The sequence below is a fragment of the Patella vulgata genome, chromosome 8 (assembly GCF_932274485.2).
Source record: "Patella vulgata chromosome 8, xgPatVulg1.2, whole genome shotgun sequence".
NCBI lineage: Eukaryota > Metazoa > Mollusca > Gastropoda > Patellidae > Patella > Patella vulgata.
In genome coordinates, this window is record NC_065886.2 from 22,679,077 (window position 1) to 22,699,574 (window position 20,498).

The window sequence follows — 20,498 nt, forward strand, 5'->3', positions numbered from 1 at the left end:
AATAATTAGCTTGCGCAAAAAAGTGTGAGGAGGAGAGAACAGGAGTGTTTGGAGAAAACTTAAGTTAGGAAGGCAACCATACTCCCCATTAGGAGTAGGATTTTGGCCAGAAAACTGTTCAACATCATAGGCCTATACATGTACAGAACAAATAATCCATTTCAATTTAATTTCTGCTTTAAACAAATAATACATGATTAAAACAGAAATAAAATTGAAATGTGTCAGCCTATTGAACACTTCTGATATTTCATTCATGATGGTTGCAAATGTTTCATTTAGACAGCTGATGTAAATGCCCAGATTGGACATGAAATCAATATCATGTATACACTCAGCAGAGATGGGCTCGGATGCCAGGAAATTGCAACATGAACTGTTTCCTGGTCCTGGAAGTTGTAAGCATGAGTAGCCGCAAGCCATTCCTATTCATTTTGGTTGATCTTTTTAGCCCCAGCATGTGTCGTATCGTTTTCTCTTAATGGTTATGTAGGTCGACAAAGGTTCAAGTCATTCACCAACATGTAATATTTTATTTCCCTGAAACCTCTACTTATATATGACTTCATATGTTGGCTGAAAATTTTTTCTGGTTTCCTTCTTGTCTCAGTGACGAAAAAACTAACGTCTGTTGTACACCATTGGCAGCATATTAAAGGAACAATAACACTCTTGCTGGCTTGACAGCTCCAGAAAATAAATAATAGCCTTATTCTAAGTATTAGATGTTTAAGTGTCCTACCTGTTGTGTAAATTATCCATTATATCCTATTTTAGTTGTCCAGAGGGTTCGAAAATATTTTTAAATCCAAGTCACATTTGAAAAGGTTTAGGTTAGGCTTTTCAAATCATTTAGTTGAATTTTTCCAATTTTTTAAATTAAGTGTGTTAAGATGAAATTTGTATCACCAATTAATTGGAATATTTTAAAATAGTACAATTTGTTGACCAGAATAAAGATTGGGACATATTATTCAGTTACAACAAGAGTGGTATTGAGCCTTTAAAGATCCATGACAGTTGAACATCTAAAGTGTCATTGTTCTGGCCATAGGCTACGAGCCAGGGGGCAACTGTCCTAACTTACGGGCAATCTGATGTTTAGGGCAGACGGTAAGTCCCGCTCCTTCACCTCTTGTAGACGACCAACCCCGCTGTCTGTAACCCTAATAATTTTTCCGGTATTTCAGGTTCTGCCCCCCCCCCCCCCCGCCCGCCCAGATTCATTGAGCCCGCACGCCTATGCATCACAGGACCATTTTATGTATAAATAATGATATATGATATTTTTAGATTGATATTGGTTAGACGACACCTAAAACACCATTCACAAAAGGCTTCTGGTTATTAATAAAATTTACAAGTCACGCCATATATTTCACACACCGTTAACTTTATATTACATATTATAATATATTTCTATTGGCATACTTATTCACCAAGCAAGTTACTCAAATATCTGTTACATATGTGACAGCGTTAAGGAGCATACAAGGTCTGACTATTCATTTATTCGTGCAAACCAGTGAGGTGTTACGATGGAAAAAGTTTTTATGTTAATACAACCCTCTTAATGCTAGGTTCCCACTGTCACGCGTTTGCGGCCGTCAACTTTTCTTTTTTTCGGAGTGCGTGTGTGTGTGTGTGTGTGTGTGGGGGGGGGGGGTGTCCTACACGATAAGCTCTGCTCCTTCGCCTCTCGCAGACAACCGGCACCGCCGTCTGTGTAACTGTGTCGTCCGCTTCATAAGCAAAGAGTGAAATTTAATAAAAACATGGTTCAATATCTTACTTTTCTGTACCATTGGTGTTAATGAAGACAAGCAAACGCCATTTGCAACGGAAGTACATTTTGCCGTGATAGCAGCACGAATGCCACACCCTCATCCAAACTATACTAGACGCATTTTCTCGTCATGCCATCTCTTATGCACCATGCTTAAGGGGAAACTTGGCTAGAAAATCCCGATGACCCCCCCCACACTCACACACACACACCCACCGGCTATCAACCGGAATCGAAACCGGGACTACCGGGTTATCGAGACAGGGCTATGGGGAAAAGTCTATGGGACGAAAACCCGGATTCTGTGTATACTATTGGAAGTCGAAATAAGAGAAGGCCGCTAAAAGGGCAAAATGTTCCTCAACGGCCGTATTTCATCACACTGTTACAAACGACTATCTTTTCTAAAACTTTATCAAAAGCTATATTTTATAACATTTTGTCTTCGCCCTCAATATATGACATTTTTGCGGTATTTATTTAATTTTAATGTGATGTCCTGGTGGGGTCTTAGTCGCATTTCTAATAATGTTCGACTCTGAAAATCTTAGTCCTTCAAATGTTTGTAAACTGAAGAATGGGTTGATGACGTCACTAGAATCCTTCGTAAAGATGATATGTTGTAGACCTTGGTTCGGGACAACACGGAAATAACCCGTCGAGGCCAATCGCAGACGATGATAACGGTTTTTATTTTGCTGAACATATTGAGTTAAAGCTTTCCTAGATTTCAGTATTGTCAAATGTCTTCCTCGTCGCACCGCCGGCTCCTTTAAGTTTTTATCGATGAGGGAATAATATGATTGGTTGATGTTTACAGACCATGGAATGTCTTGATTTAAAAGTTTTAACAGGTTATCATCCTTGTTTTTAAATATCCTATTGTTTATCAAATTGGACATTTGTAAAATATCACGGGATAAAGTTTGAACCTTGTTTTCTAATTGACGTAAAGTGTTAGATTTTTCCGTCACATCGTTTTTATAAATGTAGGACACGTTTTTAATAGGATGACGTGTTAGATGTTTCGTTGACGTGATAGAATCTGTCCATTTGCCGCTACTTTCGTCATAATTCTGATGAAACAAATAGTCAAACTGAAAATGAATATAAATAAATGAATTAAAAAAAAAAAAAGATGGTAAAGGCTACTTCAGTGTTGATCGATGATATCAGTGGGCATGTAAAGTCCTAACATCTTGTGCTTATGTTGCAAAGCCGGGTTATCGGTTCTTTCAATGCGTAACTTTTAAAGACTTGCAGTAGAAAGAAACGTAATAGGCGAATAAAGACGGGCGTACATCATGCATTGTGCAACGAGGGAAATATTGCCCTGACATCGACGCTATGGCCTACTCTTATATTGCATTTCAACAGTTAAGGGTTCCTTTAAGTGCACGCCAACGTGTACACAGGACATCGGTTTTACGCCTCTCCCGAACGACTAGACAGCTGCCCTTGTTTACAGGTTACTCTGGTTTTTCGTTCCATCCGAACGATTGTCTAGGCCTTCTGTCCTGCACCAATAACAATACCAACAAGGGGGAAACCACACCCGAGGAACTTTCTCGGCCAACACCGGGAGCGAACCCGAGGCCTCTTGGTTAGTGAACCAGTGTCTTTCCCACTGAACCACCGCGGCTCCCTCTTGCAAGAAGCTGGTAAACGTAAATTATGCATGATATTATTCAAATAATCTAGAAATACAACAGTAAAACAAAAGTAGTATGGTTTCTTTCAATGAAACCATTGTTAATCCCGGCGTTAGTTAGCCTATTTAAACCACTGGTTTGGTGACTCCCCCCCGACAGCCTTCCCAAATATATCTTCTGAAATCCAGTTAGCTGTACTGTGAGGAGTGATAGTGTCGCACACGAGGCAGGGTATGCTAACTATACACCTGATACTACTTCTCATTTGAGGAATTAGTATAGCTACCTAACTTTTACTCTACTGTAGTATTTCTACACATTTTAAAAAATGTTATTAAATAACAACAATTAAAATAATCAGTGGTTGTCTCTATATCGCAATTTTAAATTAGTCCTGTAATATATTATGCGAGAAAATTGTTTGATTCATTTTTCATTCCGAACCCGGCTGTTTAAGGTTTGGAAATTTGACCAACGCTACAAGGATACAGTCTTCGGTAATTTCTGTTCACCCAATGTTGTATGTTCACTGTTGTATATGATTTTCGTTTATGGTTGAATCTACCAGTTTGGTTATACACGAATATTCAAGTTTAAAGTACACGCAAGTTCAACGTCATGGCCACCATATTATGTGTTAGTCAATATTTCTTCTTTTTTTTGTAAGACAGCACTCCGCCTAATTACGTTGGCCGACATTTTTACACATTAGCCTACGAATCATTTATTAGGCAGATAATTGATCTTGAAAACACGAAAGAAAAAGGAGTAAAAGGAGTTGTAGCTTTGTCGAGTTATTTCTTTAATGGACTTCACTAACACATTCTTGACAGTACGATAATGCACCCGATTAGATTTTATTACATACTTCGAGAAGGTATTTGTTGAGTAATAAAACCATCTAGTAGTTTATCGAGGGCTGGCCGTCCTTACCGCACGGTACAAATATTATCACCACTATATAGAAGCAACAAATTCAGAACAAGCAAGAACTCATACCAAAATGGCCGCTTTATACAAATGAGTATTTAGGGGAATACTAACCCGAACCCTAACCCTAACCTTTTTAAGAGAAGTAAAAACTAAATTAGACCCACGTTCAGTCTTTTAAAAAGGGTTAGGGTTAGGGTTAGTTATCCCCAAAATTCTCATTTATATAAAGCGGCCATTTTGGACTCCGGAAGCACCCGAACCTCGATAAACTACTAGAAGGTTTTATTTGTACCGTGCGGTAAGGACGGCCAGCCCTCGATAAACTACTAGAAGGTTTTATTACTCAACAAATACCTTCTCGAAGTATGTAATAAAATCTAATCGGGTGGATAATTCTGTGGTGGCTATTTGAGTTATACGCGGAGGGGAAATTGTGAACCTTCAGCACCTATTATTTTTTCGTGGACCTCCAGTACCTATTATTTTCACGTGGACGTATATTGTAGTCATATAGCTACAAGAGTCGCAGTCCCAATATCAGGTTTGTACGTGACAAGGAATAACTTAATTGGAATATTGTATGAAGATACGGGGAAAAGTTAAATTCGGTCATGGGGCTGGGCGTGGTTGGGGAGCGTGCAGTTTCAGATAATATACGTACACCCTTACCTGAGTCGCCCTGGTACAAGGTGTTTGATGATATTTATAAATACACCTTCCTAGTTCCGTGTCTTCATGGTTGGATACCGTAGAATTCAAACATCCAGGTAACCGACTTGCTATACTGTTTAACATTATTCTGCTTAACACGATACCAGTACCACCCATACAATACGGGGCATTACTATAGAGACCAAGATGACCTAATTCCTTCTGACTTCCATTACCAGGGTGACCCATATAGATCATTTTCTTGCTATTTATGGTCATTAAAAACAAACTCAATCGCTTCCCGTATACAAATATATCGTCATCAACTCTCATAAACCAATGGTAACGGTTGCCATAGTTATGAGATACATACTGCAACATGGCGAATGATTTGTGTCGTGGAGGATATTCGTCATCTGATACGTCATTGAGAACTACAACTGGAAGCGGACCAGTGTAATTACTGTCACCGCCTGTGAAGAAAATGACGTCACCGATGACGCTGTTTGCCCATGTTTTTTGAATTGCTAAAGCACGTGTATCGAGGTGGTGACGAGTAGTAATCACACAGATTAAAAGAAGTTTTAAATCTGGATCTAGTGTATTTATTAAAAGTTTTTCTGTGAGTGGTTTATGTTTCGTAGTAGATGATGAAAGACGGGGAAGACACAAGCTATGATTTCGTGATTTCAGAAAGATTAACGCGTTGGATACCAGAAAACCCGAGATTAAGCCGAGAATAGCAACACATAAATAATCTTTACATATCTTCTTCTTTAACCTTCTTCCCATCCTCACTTTCTTCCTACTGAAACATAAATTATATAGAAAACAATAAAATGAGGTTTAGCGTAGTACTTTCGAATTCTAACTTTTATTTTTATCTCATCTGATGGAGATGCTCCTGAAATGTTGGCACCATTCAATGAATAGATGCGCCACTGATTGAAACCTGAACCACATATTCACTGGGCTACTGGGGCTCCCGAAAAATAATTAATATAGAAAACAAATAAGATCGGTGGTATCACTCCGTCATCTATCACAAGGACCGATTTTATGTATCTAAATGCCCGGATCTACGATGTTAATGCTGTGACCATATTACGCCAAATAACAAACATAATTTTCATAACTTTACTTTTAGTGCCAACGACAATATGGATTGCGACACAAAAATCTCATATATGTCTTGACTTGCAATGGGTGTCTAAAAATCTACATCGGGGAGACGGGCACGCATCTACGGGATAGAGTACGCAACCATCGACGGGATTGCAATATTGAAAATGGACCCTTATTTGTAAATAGACAGATCTTTAGATGCGCACAACACCTACAAGTAAAATTCCAAATTTTCCCGTTTTATAAAATGAAAGCCGATGACATCACGAAAAAGAAATTAATGGAAAACCATTTTATTAAAAAATACGTTTCTCAACTTAATAGTCAATAAGTAACAATTGGCCATTAACTTCATTTATTTTCTTAAATCTATCCTAGGATTATCTTCCACTCATTGTTTCTAAATTGTACCCATCTACAACAGATTAATACACGTATGTACATGTTTTCTATTAGTTACCTATATACTATGTAACCATAGACGATGGTAACTATATCCAATTAAAACCACAGTGTTACTATGTAAATATGTATAAATACACTAAACTGTCCATCTTTATACAATGACATTATTTATGATATAAATAACTGGTCCGGACAGAATGATGCCGTTTACTCATTTTATATACCCATTTTCACTAAATAGGAAATATTGTTTACCTACATATACTTCAAACACCTTTATTTATTTTTCTAATATTTCAAAATGTCATCCCTCTCATTGATGGTACCGGCCTAGCGAATATTCACTGCTGATCAGTGTGAGGCACAACTAACAAAAACATTACAACAAAATTTACTAAATCATCTAGGAGGACTGTTGTTCATATTTATAAGTTTTATAAATTTACATAGTTTTTCCAAAGTGATAATATTTGAGGTATTTTATAAACAACTAGTTAAACTTATAAATACTAGGGGGGGGGGGGGCTGAATGGTTAGCGTGCGCGCGCAGTATCATAAAGTCTGTCATTAGGTCGACTGGCGTGGTTTCGAATCCCCGGTTGTACGTGACAAGGAGTAGGGTCGCCTGTCCAACCTCGTGGGTTTTCTCCGGGTCCCCCGGTTTCCTCCCACTGCTAAAGACCCCTACGCGCAAGCGAATTATTGAAATAAAATTAAACCATATGTTAGTCCCGAAATGACCTAGTTTGCGTCGAGTGGCCGTTAAACCCCATTTCTCTCTCTCTATAAATACTAGGATTTTAACAGCAGAAAAGAGGTAGATATTTCTTTCTTTCAGAACTCAATACATTACATACCATTACATAATGGAATTCGTCACCAATGTCCGAAAGGTCACAAAGCTGGCACGTCCTGTCTTGTCGTGCGCAAGGTCATTATTTTGGAAGTTAGTAAATTTAACACTAAATTAGTAAATTTAGTCATTTCGGGACTAACAATTCATATATCAAAATTGGCTTGCGCGCAGGAAGGTACTAATTCCTGTCATCATACAAATTTAAACCTGGAATTGAGTCCACGAATTGAATATATTAAACCCCTTAAAACTTCATTGTGTCTTTTAGTTTTTACACGCATTTCAAGCCCTTTGTATAAATGGCTTGCACCATTAAATACTATACAGATTCTTCGCTTTATAATATACTTCCTTGTACTCAGGTTATCAAGCTTTTATTATATGGGCTATATAGCTTTAAAGGAGCTAAATCTCTATTGTTTGGCACACAGAAATGATTCAATTTTATTTCAATAATTCACTTGCGCGTAGGGGTCTTTAGCAGTGGGAGGAAACCAGTTGCACGATGATCGACAGTCGATCCCATCCCTTGTCATGTAGAACTGGGGAATCGAAACTACGCCAAATGACCTAGAAATGGACACAAAATGGACAATCTTTGACGTCTGGTTATTCCAGTCTACACCGGTTGTATTCTCCTGTGAGATATGTTTAGCCTCGTTCATCGAGTCGCTCCATTACAAATGGGACTCGAAAGCATTCTGGCACTCGATTCGTGTGCCAATTTTGAAAATTTTGATTTTGTCTTAAATATTGGATATCAGAAGCCCAACTTTTCACTGTAAGATAACAGCATCAATGTTGATTTAAATTGACCAATAAATCCTGTTTGCAATGTTGAAGGCTGTGGATGATATTGAGTTAGAGACTTGCCTCCTTTAAATTGTTACTTCCCGTTTACAAGTTGTATAAGCTATATGGTGTCAAAATTAAAATATCTTACTTTGGGTAAAAAGATATGTGACTGACCTCTCTGATTTGGGTAAAAAATATGTAACTGACCTCTCTGATTTGGGTAAAAAGTACCGACCTCAAGGATTTGGGCAAAGAATTTGACTGGTATCTCTGATTTTGGCAAACATTAAAGGTCGGTCTAATTAAATTTGATGAATTTATTAGTTTGCGAAGTTGGATCTGTGTACATTAAAATTTACGCCCACAGACGAAGCAATTGTTGAGATTTGATGTTCAACAGTCGACAGTTTATTAAGCCAAAAACGGAACTAAGAATAATAAACAAAATTAGTCCTGCTCAATATTACGAAAAGAAAATTGAACCACATAAAACTTGCCCAGTCCCTAATATTAATAACATGCACGTAAAATCAGCCGAATTCAATCGGTCGGAAGCAAAGAGTAAGCATACCCTGTCTGTTGGATTAATCCGTGCAGAAGAGTCCTGTTGGTGGTAGATATTCGTGTGCGACGTATCGTCAGAATCACACACGGCACTCGAATTGTTTTATATACAGCTCTATTGATATTATACAGAGACAAAATAACTTACATGCTATCATTGTAGTTAGATTGATATTTTCTGCTTCACAACATTTCATATAATACACCAGCTGGTTGAAACCATGTACCCGTGACGTAATATGATATAGTCTTGATTATCCAACAGTGAGACTATATGCATGGTAGTCGGATTTATCCGGTATTTTGTGGCGTTAAAGGGAAACAGGTAATTGAGCACCATCCGTTGGATATAATTACATTCAAACACAATCAACTTAAAGATACCATTTAGAGATTACATTCACACACACAACAACTTCCCTCCCCGGAACTCAGTTAATGGCGGAAATCAAAGGTAGTTGAATTACAATACACTTGACAATTTCTGAAAATGACGCAAGTTTGATGCATATTCTTTTAATGGCGTTACACTACGAATTTTGTCTATAAGAAAATTATGTTTTACTAAATGCCAATGCTAAACCATTAGATACATCAAATGGAATTGCATAATTAGAGTTACAAGCCTACTTGTAATTGAATATTTTGTTTTTATTCAGGCATAAGGACCCTTTCAGCCTCTCCCCTTTAAAGGAACAGAACATAATCAAAGTTTAATATTTCAATTTTTACGATTTCCAAATGTCAAGCGATCTTTAGGGTACATTTCTCCAGCCTCACTGACAGGGTAACCCCGTCTCAAATCCCAAGGAAGTTTCTCAGCTAACACCGAGCCAGCGCTGCTCTCCGAGTCACTTTGAAGTCTATGACAATATAAACTTCTAAAGTTGTAGTAAATAAGTGAGTCGCTTTAACGTGTAGGACAAGTTTTGCCATCTTTAAAGACACTATATTATATAGGTTATAAGTGGACATTTGGGTGTGGACAGTGTTGTGATCTAAACATCTCTTATATTGTACTAGATATATAAAAACCTGAACATATGGCTTCCATCAAGAAAACATATTTTATTCATTCAATATGTTTGATATATTATACATATAAACAATGACCTTTTCTACAATAACACAGCATTCACGATGACCTTTTCTCGTCGAATATTCTAAAAATAGGTTGGAATTACAGGTCAGGCGCATGTCATGGAACACATGCATGCAAGAATAACACCCTTTGTAAAATAAAACGTTGCTGACGAATATGTATACCTTATGTAATAAGTAACTATATTTTGAAGAACAAGTATGCGCGTACTACATGGACCAGGAACCGAACACGACGTCATCGCAGCATGATGGGAATGGTCATATCAAAAAGTCCGCGAATCGATACACAGCTGTCGAAAGCGAGAGAGAGAGAGAGAGAGAGAGAGAGAGATGTGGTTTAACGTCCACTCGACACAAACTAGGTCATTTCGGGACTAACATATGGTTCAATTTTATTTCAATAATTCGCTTGCGCGTAGGGGTCTTTAGCAGTGGGGGGAAACCGGAGGACCCGGAGAAAACCCACGGGGTTGGACAGGCGACCCTACTCCTTGTCACGAACAACCGGGGAATCGAAACCCCGCCAGTTGACTCAATGACAGACTGTATGATACAGCACGCACGTGCTAACCATTCGGCCATCCAACACCCTAGCTGTACTAAGGAACAAGCATGCTAAGTTTCTTGCCGATAGTACTTGTATTGAAAGGTCTTTAGACTTGGTTCAAACAGCGTCGCCGTCGAGAAGAACAAGAAGACGATGAGTGCTCGGGGACCAGATCCTGCAGATGCACTCTCAAATATATAAATAAAAAGAATGTGCCCAGTGACACATTGACAATGTTACAGAAAGATTAAGGAAGTTCACAGAAAAATACAAAGGGCATTACGCTAAATATTGTGTGATATTTTATTAATTCTATGGCGATTCTTTGTTATAAACGTTCAGTGATTTTAGAATCCTAAAAAGTTCCCATGTTCGAATTCAGAGAGATATAGAAATTTACTGGTGGCCATAGTGTTGAAATCCAAATTCAAACTACAGTGGACTCTGTCAAATCCGACATCGTACTGGATCGTTACAATATGTCGGATTATGCAGAGTGTCGGAATAGTCGTTTTTCTCAAAACCGGAAGTATTATTGTGACTTCGAAAACCGGAAATATTATTATAATGTAGCTTCGAATCCCCAGAACTTTATTCCGTTTAAAATGATAAACCTTTCTGTACATAATTCGTGGGAAAATTCGTGGGTATTCTTGAGTATTTGTCACAACTGTTTTACAAGAGATTATAAAATTATCAAAGTAATCAACAAAGACCTACGCGAGCGAGTTTTAATCTCATCGATAATTGATTAGTGATTGCTTGTTAATCTTTTGTGGCTTCACACCCACCGATTGAAGGCCGGGTTATACCGTGTTGATTCAATGGAAATCGTGTGACAGGACGGTTGATTGATGTCGTAATTCGGAATATTCTGAGTACGGATTACTCAAATAATAAGTATTTATAAGTAGTGATGGATGTCGTGTAATTTAAGAGACATAGTATGCTACTCATTTGTTGTACTTTTGAATATAAGCAGCTTCCACGGGTGGTCCTCATGGTGTCCGCGTTCAACACCAAAGGATTAGGAATAAACTATAATTATCGTTTAAAATGTAAGCATAAAATTAATCAAAAAAAGTTGATGCCCTGACTTTTTCGTTTCTATTTCCCATGTTTTTCTAATCTCATGACAAACAGTTTATCTTGGAATAAGTCGTTTTCGAATGATATCCACTCACAATCTCAGATAACAACTCGACGCAGTCTATACACAAGACGAGTTAAAGGCGAACTCATAGTTTGTCAGTTACCACTCTCTACTTCAGATGGTAACGGTAACCCATTCCCTTATTCTGGGTCACTTCCGTCCGGAATATGCAAATCGTTGTTACAGAACAACCACAACAAATATTTTCCTGTTCAAATTATATTTAACTATTTCAATCACATATGTAAACTCCGTAGTCTCTGTGGACGTGGGTGTTGCCCTTTATGTAGAAATTGATATTGCTGAATTAAGAATCACATGACATTCAGTCATACACGTGGGGTGTCTATTAATTGTCGTCTGTTTATGGCAATAAAAGGTTACATGAATAATGATATAAATATTTATTCGATGTTGATTTTAGAAACAAAGAATATTGATGGTGCTAATTTCGGGATTGTCGTTAAAGGAGCTGTTCTGAGTTTTACAAGGTAAATAAATGGAAAGGAAATGGGATTTAACGTCCGGCATTCCTGAACCAACCAGATAATTTTCCCAGGCAGCGGCATCTTCGTCGAATTTCAACATTTACGTGTTCAACCGAACGATTAGACGCTGGTCATCACCAAACTCTCTGTCCCACACCACAGACAAGAGGACAATACATTGAGTTAGCTAGCGAATAACTGTTTGCACCTTATTCACGGAGCCGCTTTAGCTCCCCGTAATGTGCAAACCAAACGCCAAAATTTAAATAAATAACATCCTAAACACCTATTCGCGAACACTTTTATTACACTTAAAGGCTTGATGCGTCATTTGCATTTTTCCTAAACCATCAAATTGCCTACACGCTAAATAATATGTACTCAGATCGATATTATAACATTTAATTATGATTATCAAAATATCAACGCCAAATAATCTCTCGACATGGATTCAATCGCATTTAAACTAGGCCCATCAGGTTTCTCCGCTACCAATAAAAGATAACGGCGTCATGTTACGCTCGTTCCGCACAGATCGAAGAAATTTCATTTTATCATAAATTTGTAAATAACAAAAGGAATTGAACCATTTTGGACTGATATTAGTATTTGAGATTAAACTTTCACAAGATTGTAATTTGCGAGGGATTCCTATTCCGCCAATTGACACGTCGACCATTAAGTATAAGGCAACAAATTGAATTAGGGAATCCCTAAAGATTAAATTGTTTCCACAGTATTTAGTAATTGAATTGGGCATACACAGGACACAATTATATGGAATACAATTACTGTTTATTACAGAGTGGCGTTTCGTACTAAAATTCTCGAGTTTTTAACAAATCTACAGCATTATATTTGTTAAAGATGCATTATGTAAAAGCTAAACATCCCCATTGCAGGCCTTTGTTATATGAAATGAAATGAAATGAAATGGGGTTTAACGTCCTACTGGGCTAATGAAGACGGGCATGCGCCATACAGTGTGCTATGAGGGAAATTATGCCCGGGAAGCGGCGCTACGGCCTACTCTTATATCGAATTCCATCTGCCAAGGGATCTTTTACGTGCACGCCAATATGTACACGGGACCTCGGTTTTTCGTCCCATCCGAACGACTAGACAGATCACCTTGTCAGGCCCTCGTCCTGCATCACTGACAAGGGGAAACCACGCCGGAAAATCTGGATGAACTTTCTCTCGGCCAATGCAGGGATCGAACACCCGACCTCCCCTTTGTTATATATAAATTAGTGCTTCATAACGGTGGGAGTATCCTCATTGAAACGTTGCAGTTAATAAACCTATTAAATCTATTCCATAAAGCTGTCTGTTTATTATATATCACTTTCACTAAATGCCTTTCAGAGAAATTATTAATTAGGTATATATATTCACAGGGCAAGCCCATAATCATCTCACTAGATTATCAGGTGGGAGAGAGAGAGGGAGAGAGAGAGAGAGAGAGAGAGAGAAATGGGGTTTAACGCCCACTCGACACAAACTAGGTCATTTCGGGACTAACATATGGTTTAATTTTTATTTCAATAATTCGCTTGCGCGTAGGGGTCTTTAGCAGTGGGAGGAAACCGAAGGTCCGGGAGAAAACCCACGAGTTTGGACAGGCGACCCTACTCCTTGTCACGAACAACCGGGGATTCGAAACCACGCCAGTCGACTCAATGACAGACTTTATGATACAGCGCGCGCACTCTAACCATTCAGCCACCCCCCCCCCCCATTATCATGTGGACGTGATTTTAAATGAATTAAAACACACGAACATAATCAAGACTATATTGTGAACAATTCAAACACTCATAACGTCGCTCAGAATAAAGTAATTTGAATGCATCTTTCAATATATTATTCATTTCACATTACCTATTTTTGATCTATTATAGCAAGAACGATCAACAAATATCCAGAATATTAACAATAACAATAACATGTTATTTGCACTGCGTCATATTTCATAAGACTTGCCATTTAATTCATAACTTCCATTTTGGTTTTAAAACACAGGGGCAGCAAAGTCGTCTGTGCCGACCATAAAAGTTGTCATTGGTTGTGCTATAGTATGTGGTTTGTATTCATTTGGTTAAACAATCCATTACTGATTTTTCCAGTTGACGATTTCATCGGTCATTAAGTTCGATTAACGATGGATATCGCAAATTTTATCATAGAACTTTATTTTATTACTGATAATAAAACAAAGTAAAATGGTTATGATTGAGCTATCTTATCTACCGGTTCCCAGTTTCCTATTTGTCTTGACTTGGTTGGTTGATTGATTCGCGTCATATAACAATTTTAAGTATACAACGAATGAGTTATAGACTTAATGTATACACTGACTATGGGATGTGAATGGTCTATCGTCTCTTTGTTGCTGTACAGGTATGCTCTAAATCACTGGTCAACCAATTTCGTTTGCCGATAAATCCTCTAGTACTTTCAATCCTTCAAACTGGACTGCCTTCATTTGCCTAGTCGGTGTAAAACAGTAGACCGTTAAACTCCATTTCATTTTATTTCATTCATACGAGGCCGTTTTTATCGAACGCGACCACGCCTGCGAACCCGACCAAGAGCGCGACGGTCGCATTTGATTGATTAACTGTTTGAATGAAGTCGTTTATACTGAATGGCGAACGCTAACGCGGCCGAATCCTTTGTTCGCGCTAATGTTAAATGCTAGATCCCCACTATCACGATTCGTGATACGACTGAAATCGTGGTTTTAATCGTGAAGTCATCGTGATAATCCTATCTTGTCTTATCAAATATTGAGGTCAGTCGTAGCAATCGTGTTGATCGTATCGAAACGTATCCGAACGATTCTGCACGTAGCGTGGACTCAATAGGGACAACCGTATCGTAAGGCATCGCACGACAGTGGGAATCTAGCATTAAAATAGCCAAGACTGCCCTCAGGGCGAATTTTTCGGAGCAGTTAGCGCGATTTTGATAAACTAACCAGACTGCAAGGACAAAAGGCACACATGGTCAAATTGTCCAAGCGCCGGAAATCCCGCGTGGTCAGTGGTCGCATTCATATTCGCAATCGCATTCAATATACGGATCTTTACTACTACTTCAGGAATGTGGATAAACTCTCATCGGTAACGAGAATACTGAGTGCGAACGCCGATGAAAGTGTGTAGTGATTGTCTAATGTCAATCGTTCCCGCGAATTTTCCCAATAAATCGCTCTGGAGGCAAACTCTGCGTTCGTGGCCGCGCTCAGTATAAACGGGCATTTAGGCACTAACGGACCTTTAGGGGGTTCCGGGTTCTAACTCAGTGTTGATCGAAATGAAATGAAATGAGATGGGGTTTAACGTCCTACTGTTCTACTCGGGCATATAGGCGGGTGTAGATAACAATGCACCTAGAACAAATTGCAACAGAAATCATTTCTTTGGGAACTGTTCAGGTGTGGTCTCCAGTACTTCCATAACAAAAGCGGCCATTATCGGTCTTGGGGAAATTTGCATAATTAACATAAATCCAAGATGGCCGCTAGTGGATAAGAAAATCGCCGAAATCTCCGAATCGGTTGACTTCAGTGTAAATAAATGTATTAACGACCTATAGGAAATCGATACTCCCGAGTTTAAAAATGCCAACATTTTTTACCTTATTATGACGTCGTAACGTCATTTTGATGGCATTACGTCGTTCTCATCAAATTGTATTGAAACCAGGAACCGCTGTACAATTTCTATAAAAGAACACATCTTCATCCAAACTGAAACTGTACATCATCGTTCATCTATAGCTGGGAGACACGGTGGCTCAGAGAGTAAGACGTTGGCTTGCTTACCTGGGGGTTCAGTGTTTGATCCCTGCGTTGGCCGAGAAAGTTCATCGGGATTTTACGGCGTGGTACCCCTTGTCAGTGGTGCAGGGCAGAAGACCTGGCAAGGGACAACGTACATCTTCGGATGAGACGAAAAACAAAAGCGCACACAATTGTCATATAACCTAATTGAATTCATAAGAAAAATCAAAATAAAAGATACACCAGATAAAAGCGCTATTAAAGATAGTTAACTTGAATACGCTTTTAAAAATATAGACCCTAGTTCACAAAGCATTCTCAGACTTATGTTGAGAATTTGCTCAACTTTCAATCCTTGTTTATGAGAAATATCTTTGATGCAGAAACACAAAACTTTGCAGCACATAGTTTCTTATTGATGTATTTGATACATTAAAACAACAAAAGTTTTATAAAGGGCTATATTTTAGTTAAAATAAGGCGAACAATTTTGAGTAAATTCACAACTTAAGTCTGAGAATAATATTTTGAGGGGGAAAAACCCATTTGCCTTCTAGCCGGCAAAATAAAGTGCTCGAAATTCCATGACTTTTGGTCTGGTGATATTCCGGATTGTGTGACAGTTTTCGGTCATCGATCATTAATTGTATCATCAATATTTCGGGAATTGAAATTTCTTTAAATTAACTAATGGATAAAACATTTAAAATCAGTGTAATTTAAATAAAAAAGTGTATTTTTCGGGCATATTTGTTTCATCAGTGAAATTTCTGGTGACATGTGAATGCAACGACAACAGCCTGGTTGATTGATTTGTTGATTGGAGTTCAGATGTCTTCATTATGATGGACCGTTTTCATGTTGCTGTATTCACGACCTGAATTGTGTAGCAAGAAAACGCGTTTTCCGGCTTGTAATTTTCGTCAATTTTGTGGGAAAGACAGGCCCCAACAAATCCCACGACGGCGTGTTTCACGACTTCTACACTCGACGGTGACTTTTAATTCAGAGACATCGACATCCATTTAAAAGACATAGTAAATTATTGCCGGTCTTATCGGAAAAATGCCATATTAGTACTAAGTTCATCTCAACAAATCTGAATAAGCTAATGGAACAATATAACAAGCTCACTTTGATGTTGACAAATACGTAAGGCAACATGAACATACGTAACAAATGATATATGATTCAACTGAAATGTGATATATATGCGACATAGATTAACAGATCTACATTCAAGTTAAACCAACTGTATATACTTATTTTAAATCTTACGTCGAACTGAATAAACTATATGATTTATTGTCATTAAAACACCAATGGCTGGTTAACAGCGTGTAATTAAAGACTATAATTGGATCTTTGTAAGAATAATCATATTAATAAATTTAAGGTGTCATACGGTTGCACATACCTCCAAGGTAGATTCAAAGACATGATGTAAACTAAGATATCATTACATATTTTAATTACAATACTCAGTGGGGAGCGGGAGGGGTATAATTTAGTGTGTAACATTGTGATTACAATTAATAAAACAATAAATTCCGTCCTATACCACGAATCTCTCCTGTTGCCAATATTTTAATGTATCTAGAATTTTCTACATCCAGATATTTAAAGCGTGTTAACAATATATCATTTAAAAAAAACTATGTCATTTTGGGATTAACATATCGCACAATTCATATTTATGTGATGATCGACCTCTTATTTACAAAACTATAGTGCATACGAACTACAGTATAAACATGGTTTAGAAACTCTATCTTAACTACAGAGTACATCCGAACTATAGGGTACATGGTTGTTTAGAGCGACTCTATCCGAATTACAGGGTACATCATAGTTTAAAGACTCAATACGAACTACAGGATACATCATGATTTGGAGAATCAATACGAACTACAGTGCACATCATAGTTTAGAGTCTATATCCGAACTACAGGGTACATCGTGATTTAGAGACCCTCGACTCCCGGTCCGTCCCTGGTAACATCAAGACCGATAGTTACTGCGGTTTCATTTCTGTTTGTTATTCATTTCACGACCGGTACTTGTGATTACCCCAGTAGTACAATTTTTCTCAAGCTAGGGGGCCGAGGGTCTCTGAACCTGGCCTCGCGAGGGGTTCCCACTCTATTGGAGTTCCGGTGAGGTTCTGTCCTTGCTTTTACAAAACTGACCGTAAAAGATGATTTCTGTAATTTGTCCTGATGTTTCTAGCTTACGCACAAATTTGGTGGGTGACAATCCTATTTGAAATTAAGTTTTGAACCCAACATTGAATTCAGTAACCCTAAAAACCACCAAATCCACATATAAGACATATCAAACGGAAAAAAATGACGGTTAATTAAAATAGCACCAATTTAGATTTCATTTTGCCGACCATTTTGAATTTCTACCATCAAGAATTCTCGAAATTTATTTTTGGGATCAGAGTTGTGCCAACAACTTCAAAATACATATATAAGATATATAACCAAATTCCGCAAATTTGGAAAACACTTTGCCGACCATTTTGAATTTCTGCCATCATGGAGTCATTTTTGAGATCAGTATTGAACTCGGCGACATCGAGAACCGTGTAAATGACATGTTACAAGTAATATCCAACAAGGAAAAATGACGATTAAATTAACATCTTCCGATTTGTGTTGCTGCCATTTTGGATTTTAGAAATTTATCTTTTAATTCGGACATCGAAAACCATATAAAAGTCATAGCAAAAGTCATATCTTACGAAATTATCGCTGCCCTTTTATTACCATATTATTTATGTTTTTTTTTTTTAAATTGCATTATATTACCAAATTTGGCAGCCACTTTGAAAGAACTGCTCGGCACCATATGAAAAATACATTTTTTTAATTGATATTTGTCAAATTCGACTTTTCGGCACATTTGGCTTGCATAATCGTTCTGTGTTTGAGGAATTTGAAAATTATTTATTCTTCCACCACTGAAACACATTGATTACGAGATGTCGCTCTCCGAAAATTCCTGAAGACCGCCATATTGAATTATGTTGATTACGTTATTTTACCATGGCCAAATTCGACCGATTTTGAGTATAATTTTGTCTGACATATTTATCATTGAACCAAACTGCATTGGTGCAATTTGTTTAAGGTAAAACGTTATATCTTTCCCCACCTATATAATGCTGCATGAAGTAAATAAAACGTTTTGTAATGATAAGTAAAGCTGTATGACGCCATGGTTTTTGTGGCGTCATAGTTGGGATCCAAAATGGCGCCTGGAAATGAGTTGTCGTAACTTTCCTTATATAGGGCTTTGGTTACGATAAGGACGTAGGAAAAAAATGTCGGCAATTTTGAACTCGGGAGTATCGATTTCCTATAGGTCGGTAATACATTTAGTTGCACTAAAGCCAACCGTTTCGGAGATTTCGTCGATTTTCTAGTCCACTGGCGACCATCTTGGAATTAAGTTATTTATGCAAATTTCCCCAAGACCGATAATGGCCGCTTTTGTTATGGGAGTACTAGAGACCATACCTGAACAGTTCCCAAAGAAATGATTTCTGTTGCAGTTTGTTCTAGGTCCCCCCCCATCATATTGTTATATCTACCCACCTAATACGCCATACAGTTGCTTTGAGGGAAATTTTGCTCGGGCAGCGGCAGTATCGCCTACTCTTATATCGAATTCCAACAGCCATGGGATCTTTTACGTGCATTCCAATGTATACACGGGACCTCGGTTTTTTGTCTCATCCGAAGGACTAGACAGCTGTCCTTGTCAGGCCCTGCGTCCTGTATCACTGACAAGGGGGAACCACGCCGGAAAATCTGGATGAACTTTCTCGGCCAATGCAGGGATCGAACATCCGACCTCTAGCCTAGCGAGCCAGCGTCTTACCCACTTAGCCACGTGATCCCCCGGTGTTGAGCGAGAAAGTTTCTCTTGTCAGAGTGCAGGAGGACCGAGGCCCTGGCTAGGAACTGCGTTAGTCGTTCGGATAGGAAGGAAAACGAGGTCCTGTGATCACATTGGCGTGCATGTAAATGAATCATTCCCAATTGGAATTCAATCGCTGTCCGGGTGAAAATTTTCCCAATAGAACACTTGCACGTCTTCATAAGCCCGGTATGTTCAGAAAAGAAGGACGTTAAACCCAATTTCATTTATTCATTCATTCATTCATTCATTCATTCAGGATTACAACAAAGAAACAATGGCAAATTATCAATATCTATGTCACCAAGTCATGCGTATGTTACATTACATTGGCATGTTATACAACTGGAGCGCTGCTACCATTGTGTGTTGTACTTTATCAGAATTAAAACAAAGAAACATTAAATATTTTTAAATTTATTGGCCAATTAAGACGGGTTTTATATGTGTTTGATGACTTACTTTATATTCCTGGCACCATGCATCTGCGATTTAATTATCTAGTCCTAGACAGACATAAACTAAGAGATGAACGTTCTGGCTAATATAAAGTTTGGTATAATGATCACCGGTCGCCTACCAGTCGAGTCACAATCCGTTTTACATAAAATATATATATATGTGTGTGTGTGTGGGTGGGTGTGTTGGTGTGGATGCGCGTGTGTGGGTGTATGTGTGTGGAGGGGGGGGGGCAGATACACCTTACATGATAATTACTG

General features: G+C 38.2%; 1 protein-coding gene across 2 annotated transcripts; it reads right to left on the reverse strand.

Moving 5' to 3' along the window:
• Positions 1–2,182: 2,182 nt before the first annotated feature.
• Positions 2,183–9,044, reverse strand: LOC126830670 (chondroitin sulfate synthase 1). Of its 2 annotated transcripts, none has more exons than XM_050561090.1 (3): positions 8,916–9,044; positions 5,041–5,830; positions 2,183–2,883 (listed from the first exon to the last, which is right to left on the reverse strand). In XM_050561090.1, the coding sequence occupies exons 2-3, from the start codon at positions 5,812–5,814 to the stop codon at positions 2,263–2,265; spliced, it is 1,395 nt and encodes a 464-aa protein (XP_050417047.1). In that variant the 5' UTR covers positions 5,815–5,830; positions 8,916–9,044; the 3' UTR covers positions 2,183–2,262. The 2 variants fall into 2 exon arrangements, with proteins under 2 accessions (XP_050417047.1, XP_050417048.1); XM_050561091.2 differs by lacking the exon at positions 8,916–9,044 and adding an exon at positions 8,775–8,910.
• Between the last annotated feature and the right edge of the window lie 11,454 nt (positions 9,045–20,498).

Excerpts from the sequence above, each read along its gene's own strand:
- LOC126830670 (XM_050561090.1), bottom strand. The coding sequence starts at position 5,814 with ATGGGAAGAAGGTTAAAGAAGAAGATATGTAAAGATTATTTATGTGTT. Across the intron at positions 2,884-5,040 it reads CTTGTACCAGGGCGACTCAG|TTTGACTATTTGTTTCATCA; the intron begins GTAAGGGTGTAC and ends ATTCATTTTCAG.